The 20,984-nt window shown below is 29.4% G+C and overlaps 2 protein-coding genes across 2 annotated transcripts; one reads left to right on the plus strand and one right to left on the minus strand.

Moving 5' to 3' along the window:
* Positions 1-3,572: 3,572 nt before the first annotated feature.
* Positions 3,573-16,230, plus strand: LOC107463334 (uncharacterized). Its single transcript, XM_052252485.1, has 5 exons — positions 3,573-3,585; positions 3,616-3,732; positions 4,514-4,637; positions 5,314-5,363; positions 15,724-16,230. Exon 5 carries the CDS (start codon positions 15,753-15,755, stop codon positions 16,188-16,190), a length of 438 nt encoding a protein of 145 aa, XP_052108445.1. The 5' UTR covers positions 3,573-3,585; positions 3,616-3,732; positions 4,514-4,637; positions 5,314-5,363; positions 15,724-15,752; the 3' UTR covers positions 16,191-16,230.
* Positions 8,698-9,510, minus strand: LOC107463157 (GATA transcription factor 6-like). Its single transcript, XM_016081902.2, has one exon. It carries the CDS (start codon positions 9,401-9,403, stop codon positions 8,747-8,749), a length of 657 nt encoding a protein of 218 aa, XP_015937388.1. The 5' UTR covers positions 9,404-9,510; the 3' UTR covers positions 8,698-8,746.
* Positions 16,231-20,984: the final 4,754 nt, after the last annotated feature.

The raw sequence follows: 20,984 nt of genomic DNA on the forward strand, positions 1-20,984 counted from the left end.
GAAAAAGGTGAAATCTAATAATTTTAAATTCTAATTATTTTATTTAAGTAACTTATCCTAAAATTAAAGGTCAGTTCGGTGGCAAGCCAATATTTTCCAAACTCAATGCTTTTAAGTGTGAACTTGTTGTTTATATTTTAAAATTAATTCTAAAATAATGTTGTGACGAACATAATTTAAATTTTACCTTAATTTTATCGGTGGAAAAAACTCTTCAATTTAAATTTTATCTACAACCTGAATATTTTAATCTGGTCCTATTTAATTGAACCTATGAACTTCAAGTTTATTTTCACTCAAATATAACATTAATTCTTCTACACTTCATAATATCAAATATTATTATGTATAATTAACAAATTAAAATACTAGTTTTGTTACATTAGGTATTTAGGCAAATAACAAAAATTTTGGGTTAAATCTTCACAAGTTCTTGGTTATATATTAAAGTTAGGTTTGAAAGAGACTAAAAAATTAAGACTGAAATAGAAAAATTAAGGTTGAATTAAGTTGTTGTAAACAAATATTTGGATATAAAAGATGTCATTAATAAATGGTTAAAAGCTATTAAGAATAGCAAAGTGTTAACTCCGACAATTGATAATGATAATGTAAAAAATGACCATGGGTTATAACTTTACTTTTATTTTGTTCTTTGTTTTCACTTGGTCTATCATGTTGTGTAAAATTATTTGTTTTTTTTAAAAAAAGTAAGTCTTTGTATTATACTTAGTATAAAATATATTAAATTAAATTATGTCTCAGTATCATATTTAATTTAAGATAAATATAAAAATTGATTGGTGAATTTAGAATTTAAAAAATTAAATAAAAATGTTTTTTAAGAAAATAATATTAAAATTTTATCTCTATTTTCAAATTTTTTTGTATTTTAACTTATTTGAAGTATTAAAAAAACTAAAATTTAATGTCAAAACTTAAAATTTTAATTTTATCAATTTTTAACTATTAAATACAATACTAAATTTCAGTATTAATCCAAAAACAAACACTAGAGAAAGTACAATAATAAAGAGAAAAGACTATGAATATAAGCATGATTTCTAACAACACCAAAAACCTCTAACACTACAAAAATTGTAGAAACTTATATGTTATTATTCAACAGTTTATTTCAACTTCACATGATATAATTGTATGCAAGTGTTCACCCTCCAAAATTGGCTAATTTTTTTTATATGGAATAAAATTGGATTTTTTTACCAAAATGCGCACGAGAGACACTTTAATTCCCTAAATGCGCATGGTTTAAAATCTTTTTGAAAATGCGCACCTCCAATTCTTGGTCAATCTCTGCGAAATGAATTTCTATATCATCTCAATGAAGATGCCCACAAAATGGGCCAACCATATCAGGTGGACCTCCGACGAAATGACTATCCTATAAGAAATGAATTTCTATATCATCTCAATGAAAGTGCCCACAAAATGGGCCAACTATATCAGATGGACCTCCCACGAAATTGCTATCCAATTTTCATAGTGTCAGCAGCGAAATAAAAGAAAGAACTAAGAGATTTTTTAATTTAATTTAAAATAATTTTTTATTTTTTATTTTTAAATTTATGGGATTACCATCAAGTTATTATAATAAGCTCTATTTTTTAATATATAAAAAGTAAGGAAAGTAAATTTGTATAATGGGTAATGTTATTTAACTATTTACTGCATATTACTTTAAATTAATTTTAATAAAAAATTTTTAAAAAATAAAATAATTGAAATGAAAAATAATTTGAAAAATTATAAAAGATAAAATGATATTAGCAATTTTAAGAATGACATAAAATAATTTTTTAAATAAAAGTTTATATAAAAATTATAAAATTTTGAAGTTTTATTAGAAAATCATAAAATTAAGAAAAATAAAAATAGAGAAAAGACTAATTGTATAATTTAATTAAGAACACATATTTTCTAGAAAACATTTTTAAGTGGTCAAATCTACAAAGTTATTCTTATTAATTATATTCAAGACTAGGGAAATAATATTTATTGCTTATAACAATAATTTAATTTAAGATTAAGACCTCATATATATTTTAATTTGGGGGAAATAATATTTCCTACTTAGAACAATATTATCTAAGAACTCGTATATATTACCTAAATTTCTCACCACTAAATTATTTTTGGTGGTTTAATATTGGCTTAAGGTTAAGAATAATTAACTTAAATATGTTAGTTTTCAAAAATAAATTTTTATATTAATAATATTAAGAAGTGATCTAGATAAGAACAATTTTGATTATAAAGTTCTCTCTTCTTTTGTTGTATTATCTAAATCAATCTTGCTCTCTTTCTCCCATTTTTTTACAGTCATTTTAAATTAGTTTATGCATAATTATAATATATAATTAAGTATTTGTTGAAATTTGTAAATGAAAATATTGTTAAATTTGTATAAGTTCATATTTTCTACTATGGTGAAAGGCATTAAGAACATATGTAAAAATCACGTAATTTTATTTGTATAATAAAAATTTTAAATTTTATAAAAGTGCTTATAGAAGTAGAAACTCCTAATAAATCGATTTTGTATAAATTGATTTATAATGAAATGTCGTTTTTCTTTCTATTAAACCAATTTAAGATAAAACGATTTATATAGTAAGAATAAATAATTTAATTTAAAACGATTTATTATCAAAGAAAGAACTACCCCATTTTCATTTCATGTGTATCATACGTGAAGTGATCCAATTCGTGGGTGCCATGAGTGAAATGGTGCATCTCGTGTATGCCATGGCTGAGGTAACTCATTTCGTGGATGATACAATTGAAATGGCTTGTGTCATGTCGCATGAACCCATTTCGCGGGCACTTCCTATGATATGCTTCCTATTTCTATTTTCGTGTGTGATCCTTGCGAGTTGGCCATGCGTATTTTCAAAAAAATTTCAAACCATGTGCACTTTGGGAATTAATGTATTTTACATGCGCATTTAAAAAAAAGCCATAAAATTGTGTATAATTTATCATTATGAATAATTAATGTGTTTTTCTTGAATATGAATTAATTTTTTTTAATTTTAAGTCACAAATCGGACCTCAAATTTGGAGAAGTAGAAAAATCTGATTACAAATTTAAAGGTCAGATTTATATATTCAAAAAAATTTAAAATAAAAAATCTTAAATCTAACCCACAAATTTATATTAAAAAAATTAAAATCACAAATTTAATCCTCAAATTTGTAATTATCAAAAAAAAAAACACCACAAATTTAAAGATCAAATTTATGATATTCATATAAATAAAAAACACACAAATCCTCCACCTTATTTAAAAATACCACCTTTTACCCCATATTAAAAATACAAAGGGTCCAAAACTTTCCAAATTAAAATTCTATTACTCCAAAACTCTTCTCCTATTTCACTCTTTTCCTTATTTTTCGCATCCCGCCAAATCGAAATTCCATTCCCGCAAAATCTTTCTCACTCAGTTGGTCGCTTTCCGCATCCCTAGCCTACTCTCCCTTTTTTGCCCTTGATCCGAAATCCCACCCTCGTAACTCCCTTGTCTCAACTCTCAGTTAGTTTCTCTAACCTCTACCCTCAACTCCAGCCACCTCTAGCCTTGACGTCCCCAACTCCAGTCTCATCGCCTCCTCCTTACCGGTACATCGTGTCCTCTCATCTCTATCTTGTTGGTTCGTTGCGTCCTTACCCTGATCAACAAGTCTTAGTTTCAGATGGAGATGCTTCAGGTAATAACATTTATTTTGGGTTCTTGTTTATGGCTTTCAATTCCTGATTTATTCTGACTTTGTTCTAGTCTTGAGTTTATTCTTATTTGGATTTTAGGGTTTTTTCTGAGTTTGTATAAGCCAAACCCTAGTCGCTCAGGTCTTTCATATTTTGGCTCTCTGGCCTTCGAAGTTCAACTCTGCCGATGGTCGTTGTGCCGATTGAAGCTCGTTGTGACTTCATTTTCTGTTTTTCTTATTAAAAAAAAATTCAATATCTTCCCAGTTGTATTTCGTCTTCATAATTCAACGTATTTTGTGATCTCTCTTGTTGTGCATGCACCTTTCAGTCCATGTGGTTGTTAATGATACCAGTCTAGGATTGTATTGCTACTTTTATTTAATCTCTAGTTTAAGGAAACTCAATGTTAACTAATGGTGTATACACAACATCAAAGCTTCATGGTCATGGAAATCATTACAAATTTGTCATGTTAATTCTTTGTTTCAAATATATATTAAAGCAAGGTTTGGTCTACATCTTCCTTAGATCTTTTATTGACTTCTTTCTGATCCACAACCTTGACAATTAACACAATTGAAAGGTATACGGGTCACTGTTTTCCCCAGTATCTGGAGTTGATAAAGCAATGAAGTTTTCCACACAAGTGTCTGAGTTAATTCTTACATGGAAACAACAAATGCATCCAACTCAAATGATTCCAAAGATCTACTCCATGTGGAGTTTTGCGTGACATTCTTTTGGATCTTAAATTCATTGATATTTTCTTTTTCTGAACAGCGGTAGTTACAGCACTTACTGAACTGGGCAATGGAAAACCAAGGTTCTATTCAACTCCTGAAATAATTGCTTTCTGCAGAAAATGGCGCCTACCCACAAATCATGTGTGGCTGTTTTCAACAAGGTGAACATTCAAGATCTTTTTTCTTTTACATTAAGCAAATAAATAGAGGATGTGTATTGCTTAGCATATCATAAACGACTTAAATATTTTATTTCTTTCGAATCCAGCTTCAGACTTTGGAGTGGCACTTTAATTCTGGATCATTTCTACTTAAATATGTTTAAATTGAACACCTTTTGTTTTTTGAATCTGTAGTTTTTTGTGTTAATACGGTCTATTAGGTGTATGCTTATTTTATTTAGGAAGTTGCAGAGGTTTGTGACTTTAGCTGTGCTATACTTAATTTTGAATTTTAACTCTGAGAAACTGTTTGGTTCATTTACTGTTCTTGTGAGTCATGATATAAAGGGCCAAGGTGAAATTCTGGAGGGTCTCGTATAGCTCGTCTTGTGAGTCATGATAGTCCAAATCATATATAGAAAATTTTGAAAGAGAATTAGATATGCCAAGGCTCAGGATCATTGAATAATCCCTTTTATGCATAGTACCAATATTTTTATCAAGAGTACCTGAAAATTGGATTTGGGCTATATGCAAATGGGTGGTGTTAGTTTCGGTTTCTTCTTTTTACTATTTTAAAATAATTAAAAGTATTATGTAATTATGAACTTCAATACAGTTAACCAAGTCATGTCTTGATTTTCTTCTGGTAATTTCTTTGGCATTTCTTTTGAAGTACAATAAAGGGAGATGTGCCAGCAGCTGTTAGAAGTTTTTTCTACGGAGGTAAAATTTTGAAAGCCTTTATCATACTCACATATGTCTCATACCTAAGGTGTCAGCCACTAATTCTATGAAACAAGTTAGATCGATTAGTTTTAGTTCTGTTTTTTATAAGATCATATTTAAAATTCTAGTGCATAGGCTTCAATCAGTTATGAATAGACTAATCAGTGACTCTCAAAGTGCTTTTATAAAGGGCAGGTTGATTAGTGATAATGTCCTAATTGCACAGAATTCATGCATTTTCTCAAAAATAGAAGGTAAGTAGATTATGATTTGGCATTAAAGCTGGATATGAGCAGACTTATAATAGGGTGGAATGGAATTTTGTTTAGAAGGTGATGGAGAAGCTAGGTTTCTGTGATCTATGGATAACCTCATGGTTATTTTAAACCATGTAGAGGATTCCGACAAGGTGATCCTTTATCTCCATACCTATTTTTGTTTTGCGCAGAAGGACTTTCCCATCTTCTCCACAGAGAACAGAGGCTGGGAATATAGACTCAATTAGAGGTGTTCGACAATCAATCATCTTTTCTTTGCAGACGATTTAATTCTTTTTAGCAAAGCTTCAGAAGTAAAGTGCCAAAGATTGTTACCGGTCCTACAGACTTACGAAGAAATTGATGGCCAAGGGGTAAACTTGGACAAATCATCATTCTTCTTTAGTAAGAACACACCAATTCTAATCTGAGACAATTTGGCAGAGATCTCCTTGTCCCTCATGTTGACAATCAAAACAAATATGTGTTTACCGGTAGGGGTGGCAAGCGGGGAAGCCCTCCCCGCCCATCCAAAATATAATTATAAATATTGTTTCCAAAGCAAAATAAACATAATCCAAAACATAATTATAAATACGGTTTCTAAAACAAAATAAATATAATCCAAAACACTCAATTTTCATCTTCATTCTCTTGTAAGTTGGATTGGGAGAAGTTGGGTTTTGGTAAAAAAATTGTAAAAATACTCCCTTCCTAAAAAATATTAAGCCTGACAAAGAAGCCCGCCTTGTCAAAGCCTGCGGTTTAAGCCCTAATTTTTCACTCTAGCCTGCCTTTTTTGGCAGGTTATGTAGGCCGGCCCAGCGGGTTTAGGCCCGTTTGCTACCCCTATTTACCTGCAATGATTTAGAGATCAAAGAAAGTAATATTTAACTACATTAAAGATAGGGTGTGTCAGAAGCTCCGCCGCTGGAAGATGGCTCTATTATCTTCTAGTGGACGCGAAGTTCTTATTAAGGCGGTGGCAATGGTGATAACCATATACACACTAAATTGCTTCAAGTTACCGGAGACACTAGTTGAAAATATTTAGAGAGCCATACTCCAATTTTGGTGGCGGCAAAAGGGGGGGGGGACAAAACTTTAAAGATTTGAAGGCTTTTAACCTTGCCATGCTTGCAAAGCAAGGTTGAGGTTAGTTTCTAGACTTAATTCTCTCATCAATAAAGTATTACAGAACAAATATTACAAATATTCAAGCTTCCTAAAAGCAGAGGTTGGTAATAATCCATCATGAGGTTGGATGAGTATTTTCGAGGGCAGAAATGTGCTAGAAAAAGGTATATTATGGGAAGTAGGAAGGGGATTAATCAACATTCGATAGCAATGACTACTAATCTGGAATGGGTTTCACAATTACATCATTTAAATAGAATATGGAACCAAAATTTAATTCAGTCCAATTTCAATCTAGAAGTAGCTATAGCAATAATCAACACTTCAACACCTCGGTTTATGAGATAGAGGATAGAGTTACTTGAAATAATCAACACTTCAACACCTCGGTTTATGAGATAGAGGATAGAGTTACTTGAATGTTGGAGAAAGTGGGCGGCTTCACTGTTGTTTTGGGATACAAAATAGCCTTTAACTTCACTGTTGGCATTGAGGTGGTGGTCGTCGGTGGTTGTCGTTGTTGTTGATGGTGGTGAGCTGCAGGGTGAAGGCGGGGCTGTGGTGGGGTCTGCACGGCCAGCGGAAAGGGGTTGCTATGGCGCGATTTGACGTTGCTACGGAGCACAAGCGGGACGAGGAGATGCTTTGGCGGCATCGACGGGAGGCTAGGCGGCATCGACAGAAGGTTGGGCGGTGTCGGAACGGATGGTGGGGAGGTGCAGCAGCGCTGGGGTGAGTCTACGGCGGCGAGCAAGTTGCCGTGGACCGGATATCGCAAACGGAGAATGAGAGGATCGCAAACGGAGAATGGTAGGTTAGCGTGATATTAGGAGTAATCGGACCAATTGTAATTTGGTTTAATTACTAATCCTTATCTTTTAAATTTCAAAATCTGAAATTAAAAATAATTAATTAATAATTTATTCCATTATTCGCATTGTTTATTTATAATTATCATCGTTTTTTTGTACTTTTTCAAGATCGAAATAAGTGTACTCTGGTTGAAATCTTAAGGTGAACCCATCAGAATTTGACAAATTAGTTATATTTATTAAATTTAAATTTAAAATTTGAATTATTACTAATTATAATTTAACTCTTTTAAACTAAAACTCTAGAATTGTAATCTAATTAAACTCAATATTAAACATATATAGTGTGGTTTTAAAAATACGGATTTAATTGATAATTTGGTTAATCAAAAGAAAATTAGGTAAATTTATATTTTTTTTCTGGAATTCAAATTTCTTTTAAGTGAATTAGTCAACTTATATATCACTAGCACAAAATAATATGTAATTGCATATAACTATTAAAAAATACAGGATACCTAAATGTATAGTATATCTGATTAAAAGAGTATATAACATTGTCATATGAATAAATTCGTATATATACTATAACAATGTACTAAATTAATCTATTTGATAATGAAAATCACTTTTTGCACTTTCAAAATTACTTATTAAATTAATTATTATTTATTTATATATAAATATATTTTGTTTAGTTTAATTTTAATATATATTTTATATTTTATAATCGATTAAGGTCATAGCCTATTTCACGAGATACCTGGAGATACTACCATGGCCATTCATCTGATCTTGTAACCGTCGAATCCCCACGATAACGAGCACTAAATACCAAAAAAACAGTAGTCTCATTTTACTACTTAGCACACTATTAATTTTAGCATCGGAATGTTTGGAAGTTACCCACCAGACCTAATTCTGCACTTAGACTTCTTCAAGTCTTGAGATAGTGACCTCGTTTCGAGCACGAATACTAACATAGTAACATAGTTGATTTGATAATTATATATAATTTTTTAAATTAGTTTTGACCAAAATATTTAATTCTAAAATAAATATAAACATAATTATTGAAAAAAGAAATTATTCACAAAAATGAATGAGAAAAGATAAAACATCTAGTGAACTATAATGATTAAACTAGTAATTAATTCTATGAAGGATAGACTAATTAACGAAACCTCCTTGTTATCTTCTTATGATAATTGGAATGTTTACTGCTATCAAAAGATGGACTTGCCTTGGGACGATATTCCGGTAACAACCTACCAGACTTGTAGCGCACACCACATGCATTGCACAATGTTTTCGGACCCATGGGTCCATTCCTCCATTGAGGAGTTTCCTCTACTTCGCAATGAGCACATCTTTTAGTCTCAAATTTCATATTTTTCCTTGGCTTCCTGTTAATTGTTGTCCTGGACTTTTTCCTTTTTCTACGACCGTTCATATCCATCAACACATACTCATCGTTCTCATCGTCTTTTACGCCAGTATCTTCATGCTTTGACTTAGTTTCCTTTTGTTGGTGAGGAGTAGCCGGTTGATCGAAGCTTTCGCGAAATTGATTCGAGTTGTCATCAACAAAATAATAATTCTGGGGATGTGATGATTGGTAGTCATCATAGTTCTTTAAAGATATTAAATCGTCTTGAAAATTCGGAAACCATTCTAAATCTTCTACCGGATCTAGAGGTACACATAACTGGCTCTCAGATTTTGACAATTCATTGTTGTAATCATAAGAATAAAACTGATCATTCTCTCTTTCATTCTCAAACTCTATCTCCTCGAGAAAAAAGTCTAGAAAGTTATGATCAGAGGCCATCAAGTTAAAGAAGGAACAAATGTATATACTATGATGGATGTGGTGGAAGAGGATGAATATACATCATATAGTGGGGAATAATTGACCAATTAATGGATATTTATAAGTTACCCCATATCTTTATCATGACACCTTGCAACTTTAAAATTAAATTATTTGATGCTATGTTTATCACTTTATCTAGTAACACGGTTTTCTTTCAGACTTTTTGTTAAGTGTTGATTTACCTAAGATATGATTCTATTTACGTTCAAATTTTGTTTAAATTTAAATGGTGCATTATCTTTTTTTTTTTTATCTTTTCGAATCCGGTGCATTATCTTCTTTTATTTTATTTGTTTTAAAAGTTAATTAAAACACATTAAATGTGTATTTTAAAAAAAAAAACATTATGTTACTTTTAAGTATAAGAGTATAGATAAGGCTTACTACATATAGTTAGGGTTAAAATTTAACGGCAAGTTTTACAAAATGTAAAAATTTTCAAAATTAATAATTTTAGTAAAGTAGAAAATCTTAATTCTCAACTAGTATAGTTTTTTAAAAAAGAAAAATTAGGGTTCCAAAATGATCCAAAAAATAATACACCAAAAAATCAGCTTACTTTTTTTTTGGGAGTTAATATGGAGATATTTTAAATATTTTATTTATTGATATAAATAATTTGGACATAATTTATACTTTTATATTTTATTATTTATCTCGTTTAAAGTATAAATGAATTAATTATGAGTGTATCTCGGTTATATGGTAAACGAGATATGAGTATTTATAAATATAAAAATATAATTTTTATCAGTATAAAAATAAAATTTTTAAAATAAAAAATATTAATAATTTAATTTATATGGATTTTAAACATAAAAATCGATATATTCATTACTTTTTAAATCGAATGGAATATTAGAAAATGTTTTAGTCGTATAGTTAAATTAAAAAAAATCAAATATAGGGTATTTCGGTATTTCCATGTTTTACGTTAATTAAACCACCAATCTTCATTCTTTATAATCTATTCAATTTTTTAAATTCTGATATTTTTATTATTTAATTAAAATTAAAATCGTCCAGTATCTTCTAAAAAGATTGGAAGGAACGAAGAACAGAGCACGTGGGATTACAAAGATGTGAAACACAGGAGTGAAATTGGATAAAATATTAGAGGGAGTTAAAAAATATTTATACAATAAATTAAGATTAAAATAAAATTTTAAAATGGAATTAAAACTGAAATTTATATATAATTTACATGTAAAAAATTAAAATGAGGAGGTTTTAAATCTAAATTATGAGAAAGAAAAACTAATAAACGATGGATTTAAATAAGATGAATATTACTATGTCTTCTATAAAATAAATGATAAATTATTTTTTGTAATATATATAATATTTATAATTAAAATTAAGTTGAATATTAACCATAATAATGAGGTATATGTTTTTTATTTTTCTTTCTCTTTCTTGTGATTATTTAAATTTAATTTTGTACCACCAATATAGTGGTGGTGGTAGCTGTTACGGCCAGAGAAATTTTTTTGCATACGTATTCAGCTTGTACAAGTGGCAACATTTGGGCTAACGAGATAGGAGAATCTCTACTATATAGGCACAGCTTCTTCCAACCTTAGCGTATACTCACTGCACCTTCTCCACCCTCTTCTGAATGGTGATAATATCTTCGAAGTTCACTATCTGTCCAATGAAAGTGATTAAATTCTTGTGCATAATTGTCACCTCATCTTGCAAATCCTATTGTCTGCAATTGAATTTGACCTGAACTCCACCTCATCGACAACAATGTCTTTAATCTCATGAGGATCCGAATCTACCATCCCTTAAAACTTGTATTTGACATCATCAACAACAATGTCTTTAACTATATTTATGATTTGAGGATTTGACTTCTATCATCACGGACCATAAGTTTTCCTCTACCTTCAAGTGCATCAGTTGCATTCGTAAAAATCTCATCCACTTCATAAAACTTATCTGGTGAATCAGTTTTAATATATACATCATAAGGGATAATTTACCGTTTATTTGTAGAGAGGGATGATAGAATTCATTTTCAAATAAGTGATACACGATGTATGCCAAATTAAAAAGATTGAGAGTTGAATATTTCTTGTACTCATTATAAATTTAAAACTAAATTTAAATAAAATTTTTATGTACTCTTTTAAGTATTAAAAATTTGGTGATTATTTTAATGGTATTTTTTTAAATAATAATGCATATTTTTCGTTTATTGTGTAAACAAGATCATTATAAATGTATCTCATGTAACATCCTGCACACATGGAAGCTCTACCACGCACAGAACTTTATGCTTAAGTAGTACAATAGAAATGATGTGGTATTACGATTTCTAAAATAAAATATACATTTTTATCTTTACAGTAATACAAATGAGAAGCTCTTGTACACATGGGAGGTCTTATCCTGACATCGCGCCCATATGTTATGTTTAAAAATTTATTTGTTTAGGTGTTGTTACTAAAAATTTTTAGAATTTTATTTATAAATTATAAATTATTATTTATTTAAGTTGTTATTTTTTTAATTTTAAATTAGATTGTTTTATTTAAGTTGTTTTTTTTCAGTAATTATCCTCCAAAATTTAATCTTAGTCACATATTTTTTTCTTCATACATTCATCCCCCTTTTCTCATTTATCATCCACCTATAAATTATAAATTATTTGCTTAAGTTGTTACTTTTTAAATTTTAAATTATGTTTTCCTAGGTTGTTAAATACTTAATTTTTAAAATTTTTGAATTAATTATTTGCTTATGTGTTGTCACTAAAAATTTTTAAAAATTATAAATTATTATTTGCTTAAGTGGTTATTTTTTAAATTTTAAGTTATTTGCTTAGGTTGTTACTTTCTAATTTTAATTTTAATTTATTTGTATATTACTCTTTTGAATTTTAAAGTTTTATTTATAAATTATAAATTATTATATACTTAGGTTGGTCCTTTTTAAATTTAAGTTATTTAATTAGGTTGTTATTTTTTAAATTGTAAGTTGTTCTGCTTAGATAGTTATTTTTTAAATTTTAAATTATTTACAGACTTAAGCTACTAAATTCACATAATTATTGTACGAGTCAACGCAAATTAATTCAAATTTATTCCTAAGCTAATAATGATAATAATTAATAATTATTCAATTAATTTTTGTATAATAATAAGGTACCGATTTAAGTTTGGTGTCATTAATGACCATAATTGTGCATGTTTTGTAGTCTTTGATACAAAGACAAAATAAATATTGAAAAAGAGTTGTGTAAAGATACTTAATTCACTCTTATTGGTAATAATTTTTAATGATAATTTTTATATTTTTTATTATTAATATGTGAAATAATACCATGTAGAAAGGAGATCCATAAGATACATCTACACTTTTACTCAACCTAATTGACAATACCTTCCTCTTTATCGTTGAAGACTAAATATTTGATAATCTACCTTTTTTACCTTCTTATAAAGTTAGAAAAATAACTGATGATGTAGACCTTATAAATAAATTTAGCGAGGCTCACCCTATTCAAATGATAGGTGCAGTTACAATTGTACTTTTTATTAAAAATTAATTAATTTTTTAATTTTTTAGTCATTAGTAGTATTTCATTTATATAAAATAATTAATAATTAATTATAATTTCAAGATGTTGAGTACTCTTGATGGTTTGCTTCCAATCTCAAAGACATATTCAGTCATTGAAAGAGGGGAAATAGAAGGTACAAAGGTAGTTACTCAACAAATATTTTTTTTAAGTTAAAGTCTAATTTTATTCAAAAAAATATTATTAAGTTAAAATAAAATGTGAAAAGAATGTCTTTAATTCAATATAGTATTTTTGTACAGAATTTATTACTTGAATTCTCCAATAAAATAAAATTTAAAAATTAAATAAATATATTTTATTTAAAGATGTTATATTTTTTTATAAATTTATATTATAAATTTTCTTTTAAATTATTATAAAATAAATGACAAAATATTTTTTATTTTTAACGTATTAATTTTTTATTATCACCCTTAATTTATCCAAGCAAATATATAAAATAGATAGTTTATTTATAGCATTATTTTTTTTATCTTTTTATTATATGGGATGTATATGGTAAAATTCCAAAAAAGAGGTCTGCCACATGTTTATATTCTTTTATGGTTCGTTAAAGTTGTCCAATCCTATTCAGTACCCAAAATTATTTAGACATGTGTCTACATATATTATTCATGGATAATGTGGTAGAGAATTTTCAAAATCTCCCTACATAAAAGATGAATACTATACCAAATAGTGGACACCCATCATATAGAAAAGGAGACACCAGAGTTGTTATTGAGAAGAAGAAAGTTCATATGGATAATAAGAATGTGATTCCATTCAATGCATATGTGCTTATGTCTGATCAAGCGCATATTAATGTAGAGTACTACAACAAGTCAAATACTATCAAATATTTGTTCAAGTACATGAGTAAACGTCTAGACAGGTTCAAAGGACGCTTTCAGTTGAGAGGATGTTCAGGTTATTGATGAGATCAAACAATTTTATAGTTGTAGGTATTTATCCGCATGTGAGGCTGTGTGAAAAACTTTAACTTATGATATTCATTAGAGGTGGTTTTCAGTGATGAGGTTAACCTTTCATTTGTTTTGAGAGTAAAATATCATCTTTAAAGATGATGACGATTTTGAGGAGATCATGAAAAAAGAAGAATGAAAATGTACGATATTTTTAACATGGATGGAGACCAACAAATGATTTGAAACTGGGCGAATTTTGAAGTATATTGAGTTTTCAAATCAATTTGTTTATGATAGAGAAGCAACAGAATGGCTTCCACACAAAAGAGGATATTCTATGGGGAGATTAAACTATGTTCCAAGAGGTACAAGTGATATCTACTGTATGAGAATGTTGTTACAGAGAGGTTGCGCAACATATGAATCTATTAAGACAATTAATGAGATTACATATTCTAACTTTCAAGATGCTTGCTATTCCTTGGGATTACTGTGTGACGATAGAGAATTCATTATAGCTATTAATGAGGTAGTTGAACTTGCATCTGGTAATCAATTGAGAAAACTATTTGTGACGCTACTGATATCTAATAGCGTTAGTAAATCAGATCGTGTTTGAAATGCAACTTGGACACTATTAGCTAATGGAATACTATATAAGAGGAGAAAAACGTTGAAAAATCAAAGCATTTCATTAGGTCTTTTTTTTATATCAAGATGGTATTCTCTTATTACTTTTATTTTAATTAATGATATTAATAGTTTTTATTTCGAAATTACTTACTAAATATTCATAAAACTATCATGTGCTTTTGTTAGGACTAAACATGATTGATGACGAATTAAAAAATTTCTACCTTATTGAGATTGAGAAGATACTCAACAACAATGCAAGATCTTTAAGAGACTATCAATCAATGCCATATCCTGAGCCGTGTGATGTTCGTCTTTTTCAAAATAAGTTAATAGAGGATGAGTTAGCATATAACACAAATAAGTTTATTCATACAAACTTATATACAGAACAAAAGATGACTTGTGAGCAAAGGTTAGTATTCAATGAGATACTTAATGCTGTTATTACAAATTCTGGTAATTTTTACTTTGTTTATGGAATGATGGGTGTGGTAAGACATTTATTTGGAATGAAATTTTTTCTGCTATTCGGTTTAGAGAAAAAATAATTTTAAATGTCACATCCAGAGAATTGCATCTTTACTCCTAGCTGGTAGCAGAACGGCTCATTCTAGATTTTCAATACCCATTATAATTACTGATAAATCTACTTGCAACATCAAGCATGGAAGTTTGAAGGCTGAGGTGCTCATCAAAAGTAGCTTAATAATTTTGGATGAAACTCTAGTGCTCAATAAAATGTGCTTTGAAGCACTTGATCGGACGCTCGGGAATTTTATTTCAGTTATTGATCAACAAAGACACATCAACCATTTGGTGATAAGGTTGTGATTTTAGGAGGTGATTTCAAACAAATAATTTCGGTAATTCCAAAAGGGAATAGATATGATATATTGTCATTAGATATTAACTCATCTTATTTGTGGTAATTCTATAATGTTCTGACGCTGCATACGAACATGAGGCTTCTAATGTCTTCGTTGGATAAACATGATGGTAAAATGAACAGATTTCCTAATTAGATACTTGATGTTGGAATTAGAAATATTGGTTCTGCTATTGGTGATGAGTCAGAAGTTAAAATTTTAGATGATTTGCTGATTACAACTACTGATGACTTTCTTTCTCTCGTTTGGTAGACTTTGCATATCCAAATTTGTTGCAAAACATGTCAGATTACATGTATTTTCAAAGTAAGGCAATTCTTACATCCATGCTTGAGAATGTCGAGAAGAAAAATGACTTCGTATTGACAATCTTCTCAGAGATGGAAAAGGAGCATCTAAGTTCTAACACAACATATCAAGCTGATGAGAATAAAGATGTACAACAAGAGTGGTTCACACCAGAGTTCATAAATGACATCAAATGTTCCGGATTACCTAACCACAAGTTGACTTTGAAGACAGGAGTCATTATAATGCTACTGCGAAACATAGACCAGACTTTATGTTTATGCAATGGAACAAGGTTAATAGTTAACGAACTTGGCAACAATGTAATTGGAGCGGCGGTAGTAACCGGTAGAAATATTGGCGACAAAGTGTATATTACAAAAATGAACTTGATCCTTTTAGATTCAGGAATTCCATTTAAGTTCCAATAGAGACAAATTTCCATTAACAATGTGCTTTAACCATCAACAAGAGTCAAGGTCCATTATTATTACGTGTAGGACTTTACTTGTCAAAATTAGTGTTCACCCATGGACAATTTTACATTGCTTTGTCAAGAGTTAAGAGTCGCAGTGGCCTCAAGGTTCTAATTTTGGATGAAGACGACAATCCAAAGTCATCAATAATAAATGTTGTGTTCAAAGAAGTTTTTAATAATATTTAGGTAAGAAAAATAATATTTTCATTTTAATAACATATTATGATTACACTTTTGTACAAATATTTACTGTAGATATAACTAAATTATATATAACCCTACTTTCAGACTTGAAATGAAATGTGTAATAGGAAGCACAACATCATATGCCAATTGCTTTTCTAAAGAGGTTAGTAAAATGCTAGGTTGTCGATAAATTTTCATTAGCCTTTTAATATAAAGTTTAGTATAAAATTGACATAGTACTATTACAGTTATATATGTTCTTATTTTTTTAGGTTTCTTTTCTTATGGTTCAAAAATATTATAGACTTTAAACTGTTCCATTTGCATTTTATTTTGAGTAAAGATAAAACAGCAAATTCAGTACTTTATTATATAATGATGATGATAATGTTATACTAAACTCGAGAAATTTATGATTATAAAATATTATTTTCGATTTACTATGTCAAATTAAAATGTAAGACCGTGCATTACACGAGTTAATACTAGTATATAGTAATAGTTGAAAATAATTTATATCGAGAAGCCTTGAAGGAAGGTTTAAGCAAAATCGTGAAAAGAAAAGCGCAACGCTCACATAACGGAAACTTAAATAGGAAGAAAGTAAAGGTATATGTACATAAGGATTAGAATATTAAAGGTACAAAATATCAAGTTTCGAGCTCGACCTGCGAAACCAATGCCGGCTGGAGAATATCATATACATATGCATATATACATTCCCAAAACAACTCAAAAGACATGACACAAACTCCTATTTTTCCATGAAACCCCTAGGAGGAACAAAAGTAAAGCATATACATAGGAGAAGTCTATACATAACAAAATACAAAAGATAACATCCCGACCTCACTAGGCGACTCGTGTACATGAGACCCCATGTTTTGGGCTGAAAAAGATATTTTTGAATGTTTAACTAATTCATTAGTTTTCCAAACCTTTGTAATTACCATTTGAGATTTCTTAACTTGTATTTAGACTGTTGGGGATGAGCAAGAGTGTATTGGTAGAATAAAAAAGATAGTTTTGTATTTAGAGCCGGAGACTTAGGGTTATAGAGTACTATGGATAGGTTAACTAGAGTGGTTTAGTGAAGTGCTTTGAATTGAATAAAGAGAAGATATCGGAGTGTAAAGGAGATAAAGTTGCATATATATATTTTTAATAATTATAAAACTGATTTTAAAGAAATAATTGTTTCATCTAAGTACTCTTTCTTGAAAGTACGTCCCCAGGAGATGGTGGATGATGATCCCCTTCTTTGTTTCTCCTAGTATTGTAAAATTGCCTCCAGCGAGATGGTGAGAAATTAGGATCTCCTCTTTTGTTGCTCCTAGATATATGAAAACGTACTTGGGTAGACGCAATGATTGTGGTTTCACCCACTTTCTCCAAGTTGGTTAGTATTGAGGCTTCTTGGGTAGATGCAAGGGTGTGGTTCGCCTACTGCTCTGTGTTATGATGATTTGACCTTCCTGGGTAGTAGCAAGGGTGACGGTTCGCCCCACTTGCTCCAGGATGAAAATTATAAATTATTTGCGTCTCATTCCATTGACCCTGCATCGTAAGTGTCGCCAGACACTTATACCTTTCGGGATGAGCTCTCCCCTATGGATATACATATTGAATGATTATGATTTTTGAGCATGGGGATACGTGCACGCATGGACTGTCCAGGATTAGATACCGGACATGTTAGGTTTGACTGGATAACCGACAGATAAGACTCATCAACCATAGGGTAGGCATGCATCATCTGCATAAGTATGTTTTGTTTGAGTGTGCATTGTTTTGATTTGCTTAACTATATAACTCTGCTTATCTGCTACTTGTTCTACTTGCTGTAATTGTACCTCTATCTGTGCTTGCCTTGTTTAATTTGTATGTCTTTGCAACTGAGAGATTCCTCTTGCTAATGGAGGTGACATTGAGAGTAGTTCCACCAATGATTAGGAGGTTTGGGTTGACAGAAGGTGAAGAGTTAGATTAGAGCTAGAATCTCCTAGATAGATTACCGATATTATTGGTTTAGAATAAATTTTTAAGCTTGAACTGAGTGTTGGAATTCTATGAATGTCTCTGGCTTTCTCGAAACCTTATATATTATCTTTGTGGGAACTTTTACCATAATGAGAACCCTTGGTTCTCATTCCATACATATATTGTTGTTTTTCAGATGTAGAACGTGAAGCGCCTTGCTGAGCGTGCTGGATGATCCTTTCAAAAACGAAAATCTACTTTTGTGGGGTTTTATATTATGTGCTTAGCCTTATGTGTGTTCTCTACTGTTGTATAAAATTTGTATTTGTCTTTCTTCGAGGTTGACCTGGAGAATTAGGACTTGTATCTGCATTTTGGGTTGTATATATATTTTTGCCGGTCTTTGCTTTGCAGGTCGAGTCTAGAACTTGATTATACTTATCCGTTAGAATTCTATGTATATCTGTCTTTTGGTTTTCTGTATAAGCTTTCTGCCTTATCGTTTTTCGTGAGCGATGTCTCTTCGGTTTTGATCTGATCATACCCCATTTTCTTTCAAGGTTCCTAGCTATATTATCCTTGTGCAGTTGTGTGCCTCGCCACCTTTGATTTACGGCCTAAACGTAAAGATCTGTGTGGTAAAGTGTTATATTACATCTCATTTATACGGTAAACGAGATACGTGCAAAACAAAATTTGGCTAAACGAGATACGTTCATAATTATCTCGTTTATACTGTAAACGAGATAAATCATGTGATGCAAATTGTTAAATACGCTATAAATTACATATTTTAGTAAATAAAATAATTAAATTATTTACTTAAAAAAGTCCCTAATAATATGTCATGAACTCATAGTATAGTAGGTGCCAAGTGATAGAATGACATGATAAGTTCCTGCCACATGTTACAAAATACGATAAATTAATGTTACATGTCACATAATGATTGGTCAATGTGTCATACCACGCTAAGATATAACCAACCATTTTGATGATTAAAATACCGTTTTGCTATGTGTGCCTTACGGGCATAGATGTTAGACTGTTATGCATATTTTTCGCAGGTCGAAAGTGCCAAAATAAAATACTTAGATTGGTCTAATACCTAAATTATGGAGCGAAATTTACTTCTCTTTGTGAATACCAATTTTATTCGTATTAAAATTCATGCCTTTGATAATGATAAAGAAGAAGAAACTGAACTTTGTAAAAACTCAAAATGAACAATAAAACAATGACTTGAATGATAGTGAAATTAAATTACCGAAAATAAAAATGTTTAGAAAAATAAGGATAAGTTAAAATGTAAAGATTGAAAAGGATAAAAGTTGCTGAATTTAAAGGAAACAAAATGACATTACAAAGAAGGTAAATTGCATGAAAAAAAATACAAAAATAGTAAGGAGAATTGAAAGATATAGAAGGAACCCTTCAAGAAAAACAAAAGACTTATTCAAGAAGTTGCTGGATACGAGTGGATGTTTTGTCTGAAAAGATTCCAACTCTTTCTTTCATCTGCGTCTTGTCAATTTATAGGCCAATACGTCCAATTATCTACTGGCATGTCATTCTTACATTTAGTTTTATTAAATAACTGTTCGCTCCTTAGAGACTGAGACTTTGCCTTCGATTCTGATAACCTTTTTTGACCTTGCTGACCTCTTCTTCCAAACTTTCATTGAGCCTGCCTTTTCGACTTTTGTATTTGTGTCAATCGATTAATAGAGAGCACCTAATCGAGCATGTAATACGCTCCAATCCAAAGATGATTCTAATCTGTAATTGGAAGCTGATCCATAATGTAATATTTTTAGCACCTATCAAAGTTCAATAATTTTTTTGGTTGAAAATATTATTTTTGATATAACAATAGGTTAAATATACCATAAAAAATATTATAATACTATTTATTGCTCTTATCCATTGAAAATGTAAATTTTTTTTGCAATAAACAATATTAAAATATTTTCTTTTATAGTATGCTTAAATTTTAATAGAATATTAAATTTTAACTTCTAAATTTATAATTTTAATTAATAAAAATTGATTTATTTTTGAATATTTTTTATTAAATAAAAAGTTATGTATTTTTTGTTAATTAAATATATTTTAATTATTTGTTTATTATAATTTATATCAATAATTTAAAAATAAAATTTAGAAATTAGGATTTAAATATTAGAATTTAAAATTTTGAATTGAAAATATTTAGATTTTTTATTTAAATTAAATAAAAAATTCAACATATTTGTTGTTTTTATTTAAATAAAAAATTCAACATATTTGTTGTTTTTTATAATTTTTTACATTTTAATAGCAAGTTACTTTTTACATAAGACTGCACTTTTTTTTTTGGGAATGCAATAGCAGTAATGATAAACAAAAATCTAACTCATTCTTAACTAATATAACTTCCAGACAAAATATTAGTTTTGCTTTTTTTTTAATACTTTTTTGCATCATATTCTTTTAGTACTTTTCGTATTCTTGTTTTCAGTACAATTTTAAATTATAATTTTTATTAATTATGATTCTATTATTACTTATAATTAAATTTTTATTTAATTTATTTTTTTTA

Source organism: Arachis duranensis, chromosome 8, assembly GCF_000817695.3.
Source record: "Arachis duranensis cultivar V14167 chromosome 8, aradu.V14167.gnm2.J7QH, whole genome shotgun sequence".
NCBI lineage: Eukaryota > Viridiplantae > Streptophyta > Magnoliopsida > Fabales > Fabaceae > Arachis > Arachis duranensis.

Coding starts and splice junctions, on each gene's coding strand:
- LOC107463334 (XM_052252485.1), top strand. CDS start 15,753: ATGTCAGATTACATGTATTTTCAAAGTAAGGCAATTCTTACATCCATG.
- LOC107463157 (XM_016081902.2), bottom strand. CDS start 9,403: ATGGCCTCTGATCATAACTTTCTAGACTTTTTTCTCGAGGAGATAGAG.